At 41.0% G+C, this 19515-nt stretch overlaps 1 protein-coding gene across 8 annotated transcripts in view; it reads right to left on the reverse strand.

Moving 5' to 3' along the window:
* Positions 1 to 19515, reverse strand: part of simc1 (SUMO interacting motifs containing 1) — a 68313-nt gene that overhangs the window by 35200 nt on the left and 13598 nt on the right. The window contains exons 3-7 of one of the 8 annotated variants that reach the window (XM_080201598.1): positions 14297 to 14369; positions 4732 to 4814; positions 2640 to 2698; positions 2137 to 2322; positions 1721 to 1828 (exon numbers count right to left, since the gene is read on the reverse strand). In XM_080201598.1, the coding sequence (XP_080057724.1) occupies positions 1721 to 1804 (84 nt within the window). In that variant the 5' untranslated portion in view covers positions 1805 to 1828; positions 2137 to 2322; positions 2640 to 2698; positions 4732 to 4814; positions 14297 to 14369. Of the gene's footprint in view, positions 1 to 1720; positions 2323 to 2639; positions 2699 to 4731; positions 4815 to 14296; positions 14370 to 19515 lie in introns of those variants that run through there. The other 7 variants (XM_080201599.1, XM_080201600.1, XM_080201603.1 and 4 more) reach the window with 7 other exon arrangements.

The raw sequence follows: 19515 nt of genomic DNA on the forward strand, positions 1-19515 counted from the left end.
AAATATCTGGATTTAAGAATCTACTGATGACCATAAAACCATTGTCAATTGTCAGGAAAAACCCATCTGGTTCATTAATGTCCGTACCTGGTCTGGCCTACATGTGACTCCAGAGCCCCAGCAATGTGGTTGACTTTCAACTGCCCTCGAGTAAGCAGGAATGGGCACTAAATGCTGGCTAACCAGGTACAGTCATGTCCCACAAATGAATACAAAAGAAATTGAAGGTAAGGGAAGAGCTGTGATAGCAAGCTATGGAACATGGGTATTGAAGGAGGCAGTTGGAAGTGCAGCGTTCTGGATTTAAGCATGCGCTGAAGGTGTGGCCAAGGTAATCATGGATGACCTGAGTTTTGAATACAAAGAACTCCATGGGTGATGCCCTCACACATCCCACTTCAGGGAACTGTTGTTTCAACCTGCCAATGGCTTGCTCTATGACATTCCTTGTGAAAACATGCTGGTATGGGTAGGTGGTGAGAAGATAGCCTTTGTGACAAAGCAGCTGATTATTCTAAACTCCCCCCACTCCCTTGTTTGTCACGGTGGCTCAAATCTGGCAAGAATGGCTGATACGATAAAAGCATTATACTGCTTCCAACAGTATAAGCATTCATCAAAACGATGCTCTTTGCATAGTTGCACATCAACTGCATGCTAAAGGAATAGCTACCTCTTGTGATTAGGTACAACTCCCGGGCTCCCTGAGTCATTGGGAATCCTACTATACCCTGGAAAGGCACATGCTCACTCATTCCGCTTCTCTCTGGTTAGACAGGAGACTATGTTGCTCTCTTCTCTTGTACACAGAGCCTCTGGTACCAAATGAGGATACAGAAATGATTAGCTTTGCATACTTTTTCATTTAACCAAAACAATCTCATCTAACTTGTTCAGACATTCATTTGCCTTTATGCAGTCAAATATTCAGTTTTCAAATGCTGAATGTTTCACAATGTAGCATTTGACACATCATAATATGAGTTGGCAAAAACAGAAATAAGCTTTTAGAGATAAGGGTTGTTATGAACTAAAACAATTAGAATCATAATCATAGATATATACAGCAGGGAAACAGGCCCTTTGGCCCAACTCGTCCATGCTGACCAGGTTCCTAAACGGAATTAGTCCCATTTGCCTGCATTTGGCCTATATGTCTCTAAACTCTTCCCATCCATGTACCTGTCCAAATATCTTTTAAATGTTCCATTTGTACCAGCCTCTACCATCTCCTCTAGCAGCTCATTATTGGACTGTTCTTACTGCTAACTGCAGGACTATCTGCTCAATTTTCTGGTCACAGTGTGTCTGGTAGCATGAGAATGTAATGAGTAATTCTACTTTGAGTAAACATACAAGTTAATGATTGATATTGTGATGTAAATTATTATTTCAATGAACAACAAAGCATAACCTTTGAAAAATTTAACAGAAAATTGCTTCATGGATTTGTTAATTTTAAAAAGATGCACATGCTGTAGACAATACATTTGATATTTAAAGGCTGTAATTCTAAAGTACATACTTCTTCTTCATAGTTCTGAATATAAAATGAAGTGGTATAAATCAGCTAACATGTTACTTAAATTTCAATGCCCTTAGTTATTTGTGTTAACATGTTAGTTATTTTAGCATGTATTCTAAAGGAAAGTATTTTTCCCTTATAAATTTTAATGTTTGTTGTTGCTTTCTAAATACAATAGTAAAACAGATTACCAACCTGCACAATATGGTGATGAGGCCTGAAGATTAATTTCCTTCCAACCTTGGACCTCCTGGTGTGTGAAAACTGCATACAGCTCATGCAGTGCCGAGTCTGGGGTCAAAGCTGAACACAGATTAGAAAGTACCTCACAAACTCCACTTTCTGGATGTTGATAGTCTGCTTTATTTATCGTTTAATGCACAATAAAGCGAGTCCTGACAATTCATAGTGGTAGCCAGCAAGTCCTGACATGATTGTCTCTTCGCTGCCAGTGAATACAACTAAGAAAAGCAGCTTGTTAAAACTTTGTGCACAGAAACTCACACCCATGAAACATGCCAAATTGTTTACTATTTAATATTTGCAAGCATTGGTTTAAATATTTGCACTTTTTTTTAATCAAGAAAGATGAACCGAAGAATTTGACTTACCCATAAAACTAAATGTTGTCAAGACGAAAATTGTAAAAGTGTTTCTTGTAAATGAACTATTGTTCCCTTCTTGGATGCCTCTGTTTTGTTTCACGTCTCCACCTATTTAAGTGTACCTTGCACTACTCAAAGAAACTTTACATCTTTACTGATCACACCATGCTCGTAGCTTGCTGGTTCCAAAAGCTTAAAATAGAATTAATGATTTCCTGACTAATTTCAAAGCTTTTTACAATGTCATTGCAGCACACAACTACACCACAATTGGCACTTTCAGCTGGAATAGCAAATAATATTTTCAAATATACACCTGAGATTTTTGGTTAATACTGTATCATGATAATAATTCTAAATCTATATTTTAGAAGCTAAACAAAATATTTAACAAAAAATGAATACCATATCAAAGAATTCCAAGTTTTACCTCAAAGACAGCTGTTTTTGTAATGTGCTGGGAAAGAACAATCTTGGAAGAGGGTAACAATTTCTGATCTACAACTGACCTCTGTGTCTATTAATGCTGCTCGCTCCTTCCATGTTGATCAAGCATTACTGACCAGTCCTAGAAAGACAGTAGGAAATACTCACGCAGATCATAGAGGGACAGGAACTAATCTTGCCACAGATCAGTCAAAAACAAGTCATTTTCTGCACCTAATGCAATCTCAGAACTTTCTTTGACTAACAGTAGTATACGTACATTGGTCTGAGGTAGGAAAAGGAGGAAGTTGCTATGGGATTCAAAACTTCAAAATATCAGAGATAAAAGCAAGTCAGACCACAAGTTTTTAAGTTTCTTATTTTCCCATATCACCAGAGAATGTCAAAAAGTTCCCTTCTCCAATTTATAATGCAAAAATCTGGGTTCACTCTTATTTTCTACATTCCTCACTTTGTCAATTTATTCCTCTGCTTGCCTTAAGAAATTCCATATTTGATCCACCTCAATAATTCAAATTCTTTAAAATTCCTTGTTCAAATTCATTTATTGCAAATCTTCTCAAATTCCAATGTGAATATGTCTTAAAGGCTGTCTGTTAAAGCATCTTTATAATTTCAGTGTTAATATCTGGCACTGCACATTCTAACCATCTCAAATGCTATTGCCAACTAATCAATGAAATTGAAAAATTAAAATTTTATATTTTAAAACTTAAATATTAACTTTATTGAAATGTTTTGTCATCATAGATTATAAAATCCTACAGTGCAGGAGGCCATTTGGCCCATCAAGTATACACCGACCACAATCCCACCCAAGCCCTATCCCCATAACCCCATGCATTTACCCTAGCTAATCTCCTTGACACTAAGGGGCAATTTGAGCATGGCCAATCCACCTAACTCGCACATCTTTGGATTGTAGGAGGAAACTGGAGCACCCGGATGAAATCCACATGGACCTGAGGAGAATGTGCAAATTCCACACAGACAGTCATCCAAGTTGGGAATCGCACCCAGGTCCGCGCGCTGTGAGGCAACTGTGCTAACCGCTGTCAAATGCATTTTAATTATATTCAACAATCAATTTTGTGACACAATCCATTCAGTGTGTCACATATTTTAATCAATTTAATTAGCCCATTTATCTCCTTATCAGAGGGTAACTACATCTGCTGCTTCTTTTATCACAAGCACTTAGATGTGACAAAAGGTCATTAAGCTGACTTATTTAATTGAGACTAATGAGTTGAGAGTTTCACATAAATTGGCTCTTAATGATTTGCAACAGTATTTTTTCAGGTGCATTATGTAAATTGGTTGTAGAATGAGGTAAATCATTTCTTACATCATCAATTGGCAGACTTGAAAATCATGCCCCCAGATTCCAAAAATGTGGATAGATATTAAAATTAGGTTCAACTTTTTTAATATGTGCAACTCCATAAATCTTTAAAGAATATTGGGCAGCATGGTTGCACAGTGGTTAACATGGCTGTCTCACAGTGCCAGGACCCTAGTGTTTGATTCTGGACTTGGATGACTGTCTCTGTGGAGTTTGCATGTTCTCTCCGTATCTGCATAGGGTCCTTCGGGTGCTCCGGTTTCCAAAGTCCAAAGATGTACTGGTTAGTTGGATTGGCCATGATAAGTTGCCCTTTAGTGTCCAAAGAATGTAGGTTAGGGGGATTAGTGGGATAAATATGTGGAGTTACGGGGATAGGACCAGAATAAGATGCTCTGTCGGACAGTTGTTTCCTCACATGTGGTCTTGTAGTCCTCACAGATTGATTTAACACTGAAATTAAAGCAATTTTGCAAAGCTGGGGTACTCACTCACTAGTTCCCCATTAAAGATTTGAGAAAAAGTTTTTAGCTTTGTATCACCCTGTTTCCACTCAAAACCTGGAAGATAACGCCCTTTGACCCAGCTTTCACTGATTTCACATTTCACTAGACTTTCTAGGGAATCTTGATAGCTTTTGTGAAATTAGGCAGGAGCTTTATCACTATATTCAAAAGAGGTTTAATAGTCATAATCATAATGCAACACCAGTTCCAACTTCACCGCATGACTACAAACACTTCATGCTCTTTTTCATGTCGCTACGAGTTCTGAGGCGACTATTACAACACTATTTAAAAGGATCCTACCCAGGCAAAGTTGGATGAGGCACGTGGAGCCATTTTCCTGGCTGTTGCTTGTGGGTTGTTTTGAAGCACTATCATCAAGGGAACTGCAATGGTTCAAAGGGAAAGGCAAACATTGCATTCTCAGGGCAATTAAGGAGGGAGTAATTCATATAGCTTTGTCAATGAATCTGACATCTCAAGAGGAATTTAAAAAGAGCCAGTCTGTGGCTCATGTTTTTATTAAACAAACAAATATAAGTATAAGCAGTCAGGACAGAGAGGGTCAGGTTTCCTGTCCTGGATGGGCTGGAACACAGTTGAGTCAGTCAAATGGCAGTAACCATTTTTTGTGGGATACAAAACACAACCGCCTGTGAAACTGACCCGTATCTATTACAAAGTCCAATTAAAGCTAAGATGCCTCATTAAAAGACCCAACTGACACAATTTTACTTTACTGGAGGGGACGGACTTCTAAATGCCTCAGTATTCAGATCCAGAGATGGAAGACAAGTTAGCAGGCAGGAAAAGCTTTTACAAATTTATTAGTGTACTGTCAGATAGTTGAAAGGGTTGACTGTCTGGATTGAACAGCTGCAGGAGCTCAAGGGATAGAGGAAGAGACACGAAAAGAGTAGGTTCTTGCCACCCTCCTGCAATTGATTGGATCTTGGATCATCCAACCAGGCTGCTTGCACCTCACTTGATCAACAGGAGGGTGCAGCAAAAATGGTTAATGCACTATCACATACAGAGACCATCAGAGCAGTGCAGAGGCAGCATGCATAATAAAATTCCAGGCATCCGGAGAGCAGAGAGCAGCTGTGCTTGCACTCCATGCAATCTTGTCGTCACAGAGGTCTAGACTACTGCCTGGAATCCTCATTGTCACTGGTGAGGAGTTGATACCTTGTTCACCCATTGTTACTACCTTTCAGCACAGAGTTAAGAGAATCACGCATCTTGTGTTGGCGAGACATGAGTCTATTAACAAAGTGAGCTTTACTAAGAGGTTACATAAACATCACACCTCAGTTTCCCACTTAGTACTAAGACTGAAGTGGTGCTGTCTATGCTCAGAAACTCCTATGTAGTGTTCCCATGTTGAGGGGGTGGATGTGGTCTATTTTTGTCTCTGGCTTTGTGGCTATGATGTGGCACTCATCCTCATCTTGGAGGTATCCACTGGGTATCCCTTGGGGCTGGTCTGCCTGCATCTCTGCAAGGACAGCCGCCGTCACCAGGGCCCTCACCACAGACGCTCCCTCAGTGAGAAGGGCCGAGGAAACAGTTTGATAAGGGTGGAACAAAGAGTTTGTACCCTCACCCTCTTCAGGCACACCCTCGGCACTTGGTTAGCACATTAGCTGGCTTAAGGGAAGCTAATGTTGGGGTGCAACTGGTGCAGCCCCTAGCTATCTTCAGGCCACGAGTGACTGAAGTGTCCAGGCTGCAAAGTGTTTCATGAATTCCACGAACATTAGTGCTTAAATTCTGAATTGACTGGTCCAGGTTGCATAAAGCATCAAGTATTTTGTGCAGGACAGTATGTTGCTCTTGCATGCTCATCATGTGCTGCTGCATAAGCTTCTCTGTCAGGTTTGTTGCCTTCTCATTGGAGGAAGTCATGCACTCGTAGACCTGAGACATAGTCAATCTCATCTGCTGCAGTGGACTTCTCCATTCATAATCCATGAGCCTGCACAGCCTCAGGGAACTCCTATAGATGGAATCACATCGGCTTCTCCAAGAATTGACCCCAATCTGTGATTCCTGTGGTCCTCCATCATTGCCCAGCAAATCATCACTGTCCTCCTCCCTCTAAGGGGAGTTATCCACAGATGCCTCTGCCTCAGACACCTTAATTTTGAACTTATTTTTTTAATCATGGTTTTTATGGTATTCTATTTTAAAACTTCTAATTTTTTAGTCTATTTCTACACTTGTTATTTTAACATAACATTTTAATTGCAATATTTTAGTCATAAATTTTTTAGATATATTTAGTTTTTATTACTGTTATTATGCACAATCAAATGCGATGAAATCAACTGATAATATTAAATCTAATGACGAATATTCTGTTTTTGCCCTAGTGTGTTGTCTATACTGGAGAAATTTTGCAGCTTAAATGACAGTTCCCTTATTTCTACTTAATCCCTTACTACTTATATAATATTCTATCATATCTGACGTTGTGGATGAGCCACCTAAAAACTTATAACGTACACTATATCTTTTTTAGACAAAAGGTTGTGAGTTTGGAGTGTACAATTGAAGTTAGTGATTGATGCAGTGGCTTAATCAAGGTTTCTCCTGTAACCTCCGAAGCTACGGCAGAGGAAAGGGAGAACTCACAAGAAATTTCCTAGTACAGATCAACATTTAACATAGGCAAGTGAAGGAAAGGGGGATATAGGGATATGGAGCCTGGATGGTTACACAGGATTGAGTCTAATGTTAGGATTGTCAGGGTTAATGTGTAGGAGCATTTAAATAGAACTTCCCATTATTATGATGTAAGAGACATATGGCTAAGAGTCAAGGGGAAGAATGTTCCTCGCTTCAGCAGAGTAACATCTGAGCATGTTTATCTGTATATGGTTCAGTAATATCAAATAAATAATTTTTTTTAGACATACAAATGTCTTGTCAATAATATTCCTCAGCCAGAGCAACTAACATGCAATATGGTGGCAGCAGTGATGCCCCTGCCCCCCAAACCCTATACAATCAATTTTAAAGAAGATTTAATGTTTGACTTAGAAGAGCTCTGCAAGGTACAACTGATTGATAGATTTTTGAACAGTAAAGGAATTAAGGGTTATGATGAGCGGGTGGGTAAGTGGAGCTGAAGCCACGAAAAGATCAGCCATGAATGTATTAAATGGCGGAGCAGGCTTGAGAGGCCAGATGGACTACTCCTGCTCCTAGTTCTTATGTTCTTATGATGTGCTCCAAAGCTGCTCCATGGGCAAAATGGAGGCAGAAAGGTCAAAAATTCAACTGTGCAGGTCATTCACAGGGCTGTAAAGAAAATCTTGGTCCAGTGATCATAGGCTTTGAATTGGAGAACCAAGAAAAGATTGTGGAACTAGTGAGTAAGTTTTAACCCCTAAAAAGGATTTTAGTGGCGCAGTAGGCAGGTCTTATTGATAAGAACAAATTGATAAATCATAAATAAATTGTTTATATTTAATCATAAATAAATTAATAAATTGATAAATATTGATACATCGAAATCTGCTGGGTTTTGAGGGAAACCAAGATATTGGTCAGTTAGATTCCTCAAAACTTCCCAGCCTTCCCAAAATAATACTCCCAGGGATTGAAAATCCCTGCAGGGTTATTGGAACGTTCAAGAATGAGAGATTGCAAGGAGTCATGCAAAAGTCAGGAAAGACAGGAAAATCATTCAAATGAATGAAGGCAAACTCAAGAGGCAAGAGTAGGGAACATGTGAGATGCAAAGAAGATTGAGCCTTAAAATTAAATCAAGAGAGAGGGACAAGGGATGGAGAAAAGTAGAGAGGAAGAAAAGAATCAAGTCCGTATCCGAAAGTCGAACCAAGGCAAAGAAGGAGTAATAGTTCAGAGAGATGACAATCAACAGAATATATATCTAGTACATCTTCAGGAGATGCTATCTGAAGAAACCAGAGAAATCATATTACTATTCCTCAAAAATGACTGTCAGTCAGATATTTGGAAGAACCAAATGTTGAATCCAAAATTAATGAAGAACCAAATACTCCAACTCTAAATGGAGACCAGCCAAGTCAAGGAACAACGTTCAAAAGAGATTATTGAATTTCTAAATCTGACAAGAACACAATCAGGGAGAATTGCAAAGCCGCCTGGCAGATGGAGTCAGGAAGATGGTGTAGTATATAAACATTAATGTGAAAAAAGATATGGACAAACTCTTGGGGGCGGGGTGGGGTGTGGGGGTGGTGCGGAGATGTAGTATTAGTACAATAAGGGTTAATGTATGGGACTGTGTAAGTAACACCTCTCATAATAATGATGATGTAAAAGACACATGATTAAGAGTTGAAAGGGAAAATGTTCCTTATTTCAGCAGATTCACACCTAGTCACATATATTAGTATATTTTCAGTTATTGTTTAAATATACCAATGTCTCATTCCTCAGCCAGACCAATAATCACACAACAGTCTGTTACTTGTGCGGAGGATGAACATTAACCTGGCTAATTGGCTTGTTTCCATGAAATAGTCTCAATGTAATTCTAACCAAACACATTCATCACCTTCAGAAGGCTGGGAACCGATGTCTCCATATGTTTCAGAGATAGGATAATCCTTCTGGGATTGGGAAAGGGATATTGAAATGTTTCCAGGTCCTCACTCTGCCCAGGGCGGTGGTGGTGGTGGTGAAGGAAAGAAGTCACGGCCCTGATTTTCATGGGTCATACACTTAATGGACTGAAGGATGGCATGGGTGGCCAATTAGCAGCCACAAGGGTGGAAATGGAGACAGAACTAAATAGGTGTGGGGTCACTTTTACTGACAATTATTACTATAGGTGGCTGTTTGACTTTAAGGATGCAATCATCAGTGGCCCCAGAAGAGAGGCAGAAGGCTGTCATCTGGGACAGGCTACTCTGCATTTTGAAGATGCCAGCTGGGATGTCCTTTATGATATAATGGGGGGAGGTTCTCTTTCCAGAAGGTTGTAGGCAAAGAGCACACTACAAAACCAACCAGACCTAGTTTGGTGGCATAGACAATAAGAAAATGGCATGTGATCAGGAAGAATTCTGGGCAGTGCAGGAAAAGGATTACTGGTGCTGAGTAAATAGAACGCATGTCTTGGGAAGTAGTGCCCTGAATAATGGGAACTTTATTCTGGGAGTAAGAGAGCATGCTGGGGTTGGGACTGCTGTTCTAGATTCATAGGTGTATACAGAACCTTCCAATCAATTGCATCTGTGCCAAAGACAAACCACCTAACTATTCTAATCCCATTCACCAGAATTTGGCCCATAGTCTTGTATGCCTCGGCATTGCAAGTACACATCTAAGTACTTCTCGAATGTTATGAGGGTCTTTGTCTCCACCACCTTTTCTAGCAGCAAGTTCCAGACCTCACCAGCTTTTGGGTGAAAAGGTTTTTTCTGACAGCCCCTCCAAGCCTCCTGCCCCTTAACTTAAATCTATGCCCAATATTCATTGATCCCTCCACCAAGGAGAAATGTTTTTTCCTGTCTACTGTATTTATGCTTCTCATAATTTTATACATCTCAATCATGTCCCCCTTCAGTCTCCTCTGCTCCATGGAAAGCAATTCTAGTCTACCTAAACCCGATGGCCGTAACTCTCCCAAAAAATTCTAAATGTTGAATTTGCATGTAAACTGCAGTAACTCACACTCGTTTTTCAGTGGGAGTTCAGAGAAGAAGCTCCCACGCTCTGTGAACTGCACAGGTCACTAGCATGAATATTATTAAAATCTGTGGGCAGGGCCTATTCCCACTGGAGATCCCACAGCATAGCACTGAGTGGGCCACTGTACATGCTCTGATCTGTCAGTGCCAAGATCGGTGCATGCGCACTGCCAGTCACCCGATTGCTGGCCAACTCTGTGATCCCTGCATTGCCAGATCACCGAGCCTCCCAAACGCAATTGCTGGCCTCCCGGCCATTCCCAGGTCAGCCCCAAACCCTCCCTCCCAGCCTACCCCGATCTCCAGCCCCTGCCACCCCCTAACAGTTACCCCTCCACCAAGCACCAACTCCTCTCTCCCCCCCAACACCCGCAGTTCCACCATACCCCTCACTCACCCCATCACTCTCCCCAGCCCACCCTGATCGCTGGTTTCCCAAGAGGTTCTAATGAATCTAGAAATTTCAGTCCTGGGCCTGCTAATCTCATTTTAATAAAGTGCAGATCCGTATTAAAATGCCTCTCTGCCGATTTCCATCAACGAGCTGACGCCACCAGAAACCCAGCCCTGGGAGATGCTATTGCGTGTGAATCTCATGAATCACCTAACGCAAGAATCTCCCGACCCAGTGTGCTAAAAAATTAGTGCAGTGGAATGGGAGAATTACACCCTATGCCTCAGCTAATAAAGGCAAATATACCATATGCCTACTTAACCACTTATTTACCTGTCCTACTACCTTAAGAGAGTGCTGTACGTGCAGTCTCCAGAAATGGTTTGGAGGCAACCACAGGGTCTGCCAAGTGCCGAGGCTAGATGGTTAAAAGACCCACCTCCGTGCTCTGGGTCCTAAAGAAAAGTCTACAAAAGCTTCCTTCATTCTTTTGATGATTATCAGTGATTTAGTCACAATCCACCAACCACTCTTACTGATATGATTGAAGCTTCCAAAGAGGAAACAGATGTATAATATTATCAAGTAAACAGCTGCACGATGTTGAGGTTGAATTCAGATTAAAATGTGATCTAGTTTACATGGCAGTTACTGATGTTTAATAGTTTCCACATAAAGTCCTGGGTGAAATTTGGAAGAGAAGACAACTCAAAACAATCCTGCCATCAGTTCAATGCTGCTGGAGAATGGTTCCCCCGGATATTTTACAGGTCATTCAGTGCAACAGGTCCATGCCAGTGTTTATGCTCCTCTAAATCTTACTCCCATTCTTCTTTAACTAACTTCATCTTTCCAGTCCTTTCACCCTCACGATTTTTTTCCAGCTTCTCCCGAGGTATGGCTGTACTGGTTGCCTCAACTACTCCTTGTGATAGTGATTTCCATGTTTTAATCATTCACTGGGTAAAGATGCTGCTCTTGAATTTCTTGTTGGATTTCTTAGTAACTATCTTACGCTCACAGCCCTTTGTTCTGGTCTTTATTGTGAGTGGAAACATCTTCTCTAAGTTTATCCTATAAACCCCTTTCAGAAACTTAAAGATCTCTATCAGGTTACCCTCTCAGTATTCTCTTTTTGAGAGAAGGTGCCACAGCCTATTTAGTCTTTCTTAATGCTAATTTTCAGTTCTGACATCTTGTAAACCTTTCTGCACCTGTTCCAGATCTTCTTAATATTTTTTATGACACTAGGACTATTCGCACTGCTTCAAATGTAGCCTAACTAGGATTCTATAAACGTATTACATAACTTCACTGCTTTTATAATTCTCAATTCAATTTTCAATCCAGGCGAAATTCTTGGTGTTACTCTGGAGTGTTTTTCTGGAGGCATTGCAATAGGTTTCAGGATGCGGCAGAGACTGTTGCTGCATCTTCACGGCGGGGGGAGCGGGGGGGAGGAGAGAGAGAGAGAGAGAAAGCAGAGGATTAGGTGACCTGCTCACATAAACGCTATGACAAGTATGGGAGCAACAGTAGTAGTGCCACTGGGTCTGCAGTATAACAGAGAGATGGCTACAGAGAGGGAACTGTGTATGAAGCTCTGTGTCAACTTGGAGCTGGATACTTCCATGCTTCTTTACAATGACAGGACCGTGTCTGGCAGGTAAGTATGCACATGCATCAATACTCCCCAGTATGTTATCCCATTGATGCGTTAATCTGAGTTCATGACACAAGACCTTGTCTGCGATCTTGCCCTCTGGTGAACTGACAAATGAACTTTCTTTTACCCCTGGCCTGGTTGTAGCCCACTTATGCCCGCTGACTCATCACATGTTAATTACAACTCTATAGTGGACTCTAAGACAGATGCAGTGCCAGTATTTGAGTTGGTGGCTTCAAGTGCCAGATCAAGTGCGGGGCTTCTTCATTGGTGCTGTGATATTGTTCTCTTTTTGCTTCCAGGATTTTCTCTGACTGGGTTAGTGGCAGTTTTTGAATGTCTGAAAGTAAAAGTCAGAAGGGGAAGGTTGATGTGAGGGAAGAGTGGGATGAGAAGCAAGATGTTCATGGTCACACCATCTGTAACTTACTTGTCATGTCAGATCTCAGGATGAGAGTGAGACGGAAGTTGAGAAAAGACATAAGGCAGGAAAATATCCTCATGCTCAATTTTCTGAACTAAGTTGGATAAAATGGGCTCTGACAGAGGCAGCCTCATAATGCTGAGAACCATTTCCTCTTTAGGGTTCAGGAGGTGCAGACGTCTTTGTTCCCTGTCAGTTTTGCTGTCAGTTTTGCTCTATTCCCTTCAATGAAATGCCATGTTCCTGCAAGTGAGAGGAAAGAATGGCATTGACCATCTTGCATTATGTTTGGGTGATGTCCTAGCCATAGCTGAACAATTGAAGATATCTGGAAACAGAAGGAGAGTGGATGTGAGGCAGAAAGATATGAGAGAGTAAGGTGGAGTATTTTGAGGTTAGGCATCAGTTCTGAGTGCCAGGGAGTACCGCTGGGTGATTGATAGGGTTTGGCATGGGAGAAGCTTGTTTGCTATGTTGTACATTCGAGATATCCTGATTGTGCCTTCACTGAGCTTGGTAACCGAAAGTCATCTGAGATTTGGTGTTACTACTGCCACATCCTTGACCAGCTGCTCCAACTCTCTTCTGAGGGCAGCCCTTGAAGGTCTCCTGGTCCTCTGCAGGCTGACTCATGCCCACCTCTTCCCTGAATGACTTTGGTCCTGCATCCATTGTCCTAGAATCCTTTTTCTGCCTTGGGGTTCCATTTTCCGTGTTTTACTTTACACCAATATTGTTCCATGAATTTTCCCTCTCAGAAGAGCAGGCTAACTGCACCTGCTGCTTGCAGCACGTTGCTGCAGAGCTCCTCGCAAAGCACAGAGACAGCAGGAACGCGGAGGCTGGCTTGGCCCTATGCTATGATAAGGCAATGAGGAGGCAGCACAAATTAGAGTACTTGTGGATCCCTTAGCCAATTCTTAACCTTTAATGTCTGCAGAATTACCTTAATGTCTGCAGAATTACCTTCACCTATCCTTTCCGATACTTCACAAAATTCAGTAATCTTCTCAGGTGACTGTACCTTTTGATAGGCACTTTAATACATCTTCAATAGTTGCTCCTTGTATTTCATTTTTAACAGCATTTTATCATTTTGTTTTATTACTGTATTTGTTTCCTACCCAGCTATGTTACCTTTGTTCCATACCTAGGTCAGAAATTTACTCTCCTCTATTCCTTTTCTCTTCAACTTATGTTATTTTTCTCAGATCACTTCCCCTCCTCTTGCATATTTCTAGTTTGAAGTCCTATTGACAGCCTTATTTATCCTTTCCCCCAGTGTTCCCAGTGTTCGCACTCCAGTTCAAATGAAGCCTATCTCGGCGGTTCAGAACTTCCCTGTACAAGTATTGGTGCCTCCGTCTCGTGCTGGGGAATAAAATCACCTGAGAGATAAATTAAGCAAAAGCAGATAACACCCTAAGGAACAGGAGTATGCAATGTTCTTTCAATCTGCCTTCTTAAATTTAAAAGCCTATGGGATTCTAACTTTCAGATTAATTGATACTCCAGTTATGACAGTATTTCAAGTTCATGCATGCATTACTTGAAACACCTAATTTAGTAATGCAGTCATGCTAGCTCCACTGGTACCTCAGTTTGATCTAAGTTAATAAGATAGTATTTCCTGAATAGACTAGGCTTGTCTATGTCTTATAAAACTGATGAACATAATGTTAAAATATTACCTTAATGCTGGAAAATGGGAAGTCGCTCCACAGTGCTTGGGATTTAGCTCTCAGCTCAGGATATGGTGCAGATCTACAGCAATGTAAAACAGTACAGCTTCAGTTCACCATCCCTTTCATAACCACTTCCTGTAACAAACACGTTAACTATTTCTTTCCCCTCATATCACACATGAAAACAAATGTGTGTTTTGTCACATGACGGACTAAATTTGTATGGTTGTTTTCTCAGGGTGTAGTGAACCACAATAGGGCGGGTTTTACTGCTTAAGGTAAAAAATAGTTTAGCCCTAAAATATAAAACAAGCTAAACATCATTCTTTTGTTTCAGGTAAAGGAGAAGTAGATTCCAGTAAATTTAGGTCAGCTGAAGTTCATCTCATTAAATAGACTGCAGAGTTGCTTCAGCATTGCTACATCCTGGGTGGAATTCTCCCATGACCTGGCAAGGGGGTGGGAGTGGGTGTAGAATTTGGCAGGGGCCCAAAATTCAGTTTTACCCTGGCGTGAACTTATAGTGGGATCTTCCAATGGCGCCCATGATGGTGGATCAGGATTCCTGTTAAAGGCCAGTGTGAAACCAATTTGCACCCCGCTAATGTATTAATACTGTCTCATCATTGTCCCAAATCTAGGAACAGCTCAGGCTAATTTGTTTGACCAGTTTTTAAAGAATATGTTTATATTCTGTTTTGAAACCTTCATTAAAGAATCCCTAAGATAATCCCGTTTTGATAAGCTTTATTGGTAAGTCAAATATTCCACAGCCAAAAAGTTGTACAAAATCTTCCAAACAAATTACCTTCAATAATCAAAGAAAATCATGCATTATCGATCTGCAAACATGGGATAACTATATCTTAATTATTCTCCTGTAATTTGTACTGACTTGGGGTGCTTAAAATCTCTCTTTTTAAAGTCTAAGGCACCAAATGTGTATGATCAGTAACACATCTGTCCAATAAATGATTGTACAATTAGGGTTTAAAACATATCATTCTTTTAATCGCAGCGGGACAGGAAATTTCTACTGGTGGCCAACGGTGAGCTGCCTCTGCTGTCAGAAAACACATTGTGGAGGTAACTGGTAAATACAGGCCAAAGTCTTTTTGTTCTTTAATTCAGCAATTGATTAAAAATTACTCTATATGTGAAGTTTTATTCCAACCTTAAAACAGGAGGAGGCAAGCTCTCTGAGAGCAGCTTTAGCCAGTTAATTAGGTAGCTAAGTTAAACCGGTGTTCAGAAGCTTGAATTAGTTTCTTTAAAGAAAGAGGTCTTCCTCAGAGCTGCATGGATTGCACTGAGAGCTGCTTGAAGTGCACAGAACATCAAACTTGGAATCTGGTATGTGAGGGAAGAGGCAACTCTCCTTTCTTTTTCAGCCTCCAGTTGTTGGCTCTTCTTTCAGTATTGGCGAACAATCTGATTGATGAGTAACTGCTAAGTTATTCTACTTATTCTAATTGTAGCAAACACTTTTTAAAGTTAGGGTGCAATATACATTCCTTGGTGTGTGGGAAGTCATGAATGCACCATGTAACCTGGATGAACACACCTGCAGAAAATATCACTAGCTGCAGAAGTTTGAGCTCCAGGTTTCGGAACTTAAGCGGTGGCAGGAGTCATTGTGGTGCATTTGAGACAGTAAGAAGTCTCACAACACCAGGTTTAAGTCCAACCAGTTTAGTTGATAGTAATCCCACAAGCTTTTGGAAACAGTGTTCCTTCGTCAGGTGTGTGGAAGGTTCTGATCAGAGAAAGGCATATAAAGACACACACAATTTACAGAATACTGATTAGAATGCAAGTTTTTGCAGCTAACCTATTCAAGTCTTAAAGATGCAGACAATGTGAGTGGAAATAGCATTAGCATAGGTTAAAGAGATGTGTATTGTCTCCAGGCAGGACAATAAGTAAGATTTTACAAGCTCAGGCAAGTCATGGGGGTTACAGATAGTGCGACATGATACACTGTGCATTTGCGAGGCAGAGAACCACATGAACATCATCTTCAAGGTGGTGATTAGGAGTGTGCAGGCCTGGAAGGAATTAGAGACCACCAGGCAGTCTAGGAGAACCATACAGGTAATGTATGTCCCCTAAGTCACTCATGCTCGTTGATTAGTTTTCCATTTTTGATTGAGGAGCCATCACCCTCACTAGTATCAAAATTCACTAAGTGCAGCTGAATCAAGTTTGTGGCACCATGTGTGGCTTACTTGCCCAGGAAGGAGTAAGAAGAGTGAAAGAGCAATACTGATAGGTGATTCAATAGTCAGGTGATCACACAGATGTTTCTGCAGTAGTAAACATGACTTCAAGATGATGTGTTGCCTCTGCCTTCTGGGGGAAGGTGAACAGCTAGAGATCGTGGTTCACATTAGTATCATTGACTTTGTAAGATCTGCTTTCAGGATCTCATCCCTCTTCCTAACTTAGGAAGGAAATCAAAAGCAGTAATCTCAGGATTACTCCTTGCTAGTGAACATAGGAAGAGGAGGATTGAGCAGTAGAATTGGTGTCATGGGGAGGATATCATATTTCTGAGGCATTGGGACTGGTTTAATGGCAAGTGGGCCACGTACAAGGAGGATAGCTTACACCTTAACAGGGCCAGGACTAATATCCTCACAAGGAGATTTGCTTGTGCTGCTGGGGAAGGTTCAAACTAGCTTGTTAAGAGGAACAGGAACCTGAGGCGTAGCTCAAGTTGGAAGGAAGCAAAGCTTCCAGGAACAAAGAACAAAGAAAATTACAGCACAGGAACAGGTCCTTCCGTCCTCCAAGCCTGCACTGACCACACTGCCTGACTGAACTAAAACCCCCTATCCTTCCGGGAACCATATCCTTCTATTCCCATCCCATTCATGTTTTTGTCAAGATGCCCCTTAAAAATCACTACTGTATCCGTTTCCACTACCTCCCCTGGCAACGAGTTCCAGGCATCCACTGTGTATAAAAAATCTGCCTCGTACATCTCGTTTAAACTTTGCCCTGCGCATCTTAAACTCTTCCAGGGTGGAAGAGTCAATTACCCTGGAAAAAGCTTCCACCCTGGGAAAAAGCTTCCCAAGGAAGTGGAAAAGTAGCAAGTGAAGTGAGATAGCAGACAGAATGAAGGAGAGCTTCACCTACGCTTAGAATACAAAATAATGTTAAAAAGACAAAGTTAAGAGCACTCTATCTGAATGCACACAGAATTCACAACAAGGTTGATGACTAAAAGGCATAAATAGGGGTAAATGGATATGGTCTAATTGTCATCATGGAAACATGACTACAGGATGACCGTTACTGGGAGCTGAATATTCAAGGAAATTCGACACATAGGAAGGACAGGCAAAAAGGAAAAGGAGGTGGTGTTGAGGGATTTGATGCATACATTGGAAAGCAGGGATCTCAGGTCTCAGGAGATTAGAGAAACATATACAATGGGTAATACAGTAATCGTGGGTGACTTCAATCCGTATATAGAATTTTACCAGCAATGGGCAGAGCGAACCAGTAAAATCGTGCGAGGCAAGAAATTAGGATCACGCCCGATTTCTCAGCTCTTGCGATTTTCCGAGAGCTGGATTTGTGGTGAGGTCAGCTGAATAATTTATTTAAATATATTGTAATATTCATTTGAATGTTTTTAGTGAGCCTGGTGCTCAATCGTCTGGGCTCGCTTCTCTTTATGGCTGTCCTGGAAAAGGTTCTCTCCAGCGAGGAAAAGACCTGTTCCCTGTGAACGGGGAACAATTTTGTTGGTCTCGCTGGTGGAACCAGAGGTCATTGAGGCCCAGCCCCTGAGAGGCTGAGGGCAAAGAGTTGGTGCCAGCCTTTTAGTGCTAACTTGGCACCTTGGCACTGTCAGCTTGGTAGCTGGGAAATGCCCAGTGGGCACCTTGGCACTGCCCACCATGTAGGCTCATTGGGGCAGGACCTAAAGGGCAGGGCATGAAGGGAGGGAGGGGGGGATGCCAGCTACCACTCTGCAATGAGACTAGATTAGTGGGGGGAGGGGTGGGGACAGATATCACTGTCACTCTGTAATGGTATCGGATCGAGAGGGGCAATCAATCTGGGTGGTGGGGGCTACATGACCACATGTTGGGCCCTCGAATACAGCATACCCAGAACCCTCAAATATGTTCTGAGGTTATCAGTAAAAATCAAAACAGTTATACATTTTCTTAATATGATTCTCCGCCTTACATTAGTATAAAGGTAATTTTATTTAACATCAATATGTCAATATAAACCTTTGTCAGACACTTCTGCCAATTGCTTAGTAGTTTCCAGCATAATGGTTTCTTATTTCTCCATTACTCATCGGACGTTATACCCACTGTAGTCCTGACTACTTCTTTGTTGCATGTATATGGCAGCCATTACTATAATGGCCAACGTGGAAGTTCCTACCGGCTCACTGCCAAGTTTGACTAGACATCTGTCCCTGCATCCAGGGTTATGTTGAAGCTGTGCCAGGGCTGCCATCAACCAACTATTCATAAAAGTTGCAAAATGTGTTCCCTTGTAATGATCTCCCAGATATAAGTTACTAGCTGAGATTCCCAGGTCTTTTGTTCTTAAACTATTCAACTTTCTCATTATGCCTTTCTGTACCTTGCATTGACTGAAAGTTAACTCACAACAAAAAACTTTAAATGCATTTATAAATCAACTTTTATGCCTTTAAATCATACTTACTTGTTCTAATTATCTTACTGCATTAACATTTGGGTAAATCATCAAATCTCTCTACCTACTGTTAGCTTTGTCTGAGTCTGTATTCTGTCTAAACTAAAAGAAATCTAAAATAATCACTTTCAGAAACTCTCCCATTTTCACGCTAGCTGGACACAGACTCATTCTTGTAAAATTCTGCCCATAATCTGGATAAATTTAATGAGCACTCATGGTGTGGAGGACGTGTTTCTGGAGAATGATAGAAATGGTTTTCTAAGCCATATGTTGAATAGCTGACTAGACAACAAGCTATTTTAGATCTCATGTATGAGAAAGAGCTAATTAAGAATTTTGCTATAAAAAAATCGTTAGGGATCAATGACCGTAATGTGATACAACTTTACATTGTTTGAATGTGAAGTTGTTCAATTTGAAGCCAGGATGTTAAAATTTGAACAAACTAAATTATGAAGGTTTGAGGAACAAATTGGGTGAGGTGGATTGGGAAAATATATTAAAAGGTATGATGGTACAGAGGCTTG

The sequence above is a fragment of the Carcharhinus amblyrhynchos genome, chromosome 13 (assembly GCF_965287045.1).
Source record: "Carcharhinus amblyrhynchos chromosome 13, sCarAmb.v2.hapA, whole genome shotgun sequence".
Lineage (NCBI taxonomy): Eukaryota > Metazoa > Chordata > Chondrichthyes > Carcharhiniformes > Carcharhinidae > Carcharhinus > Carcharhinus amblyrhynchos.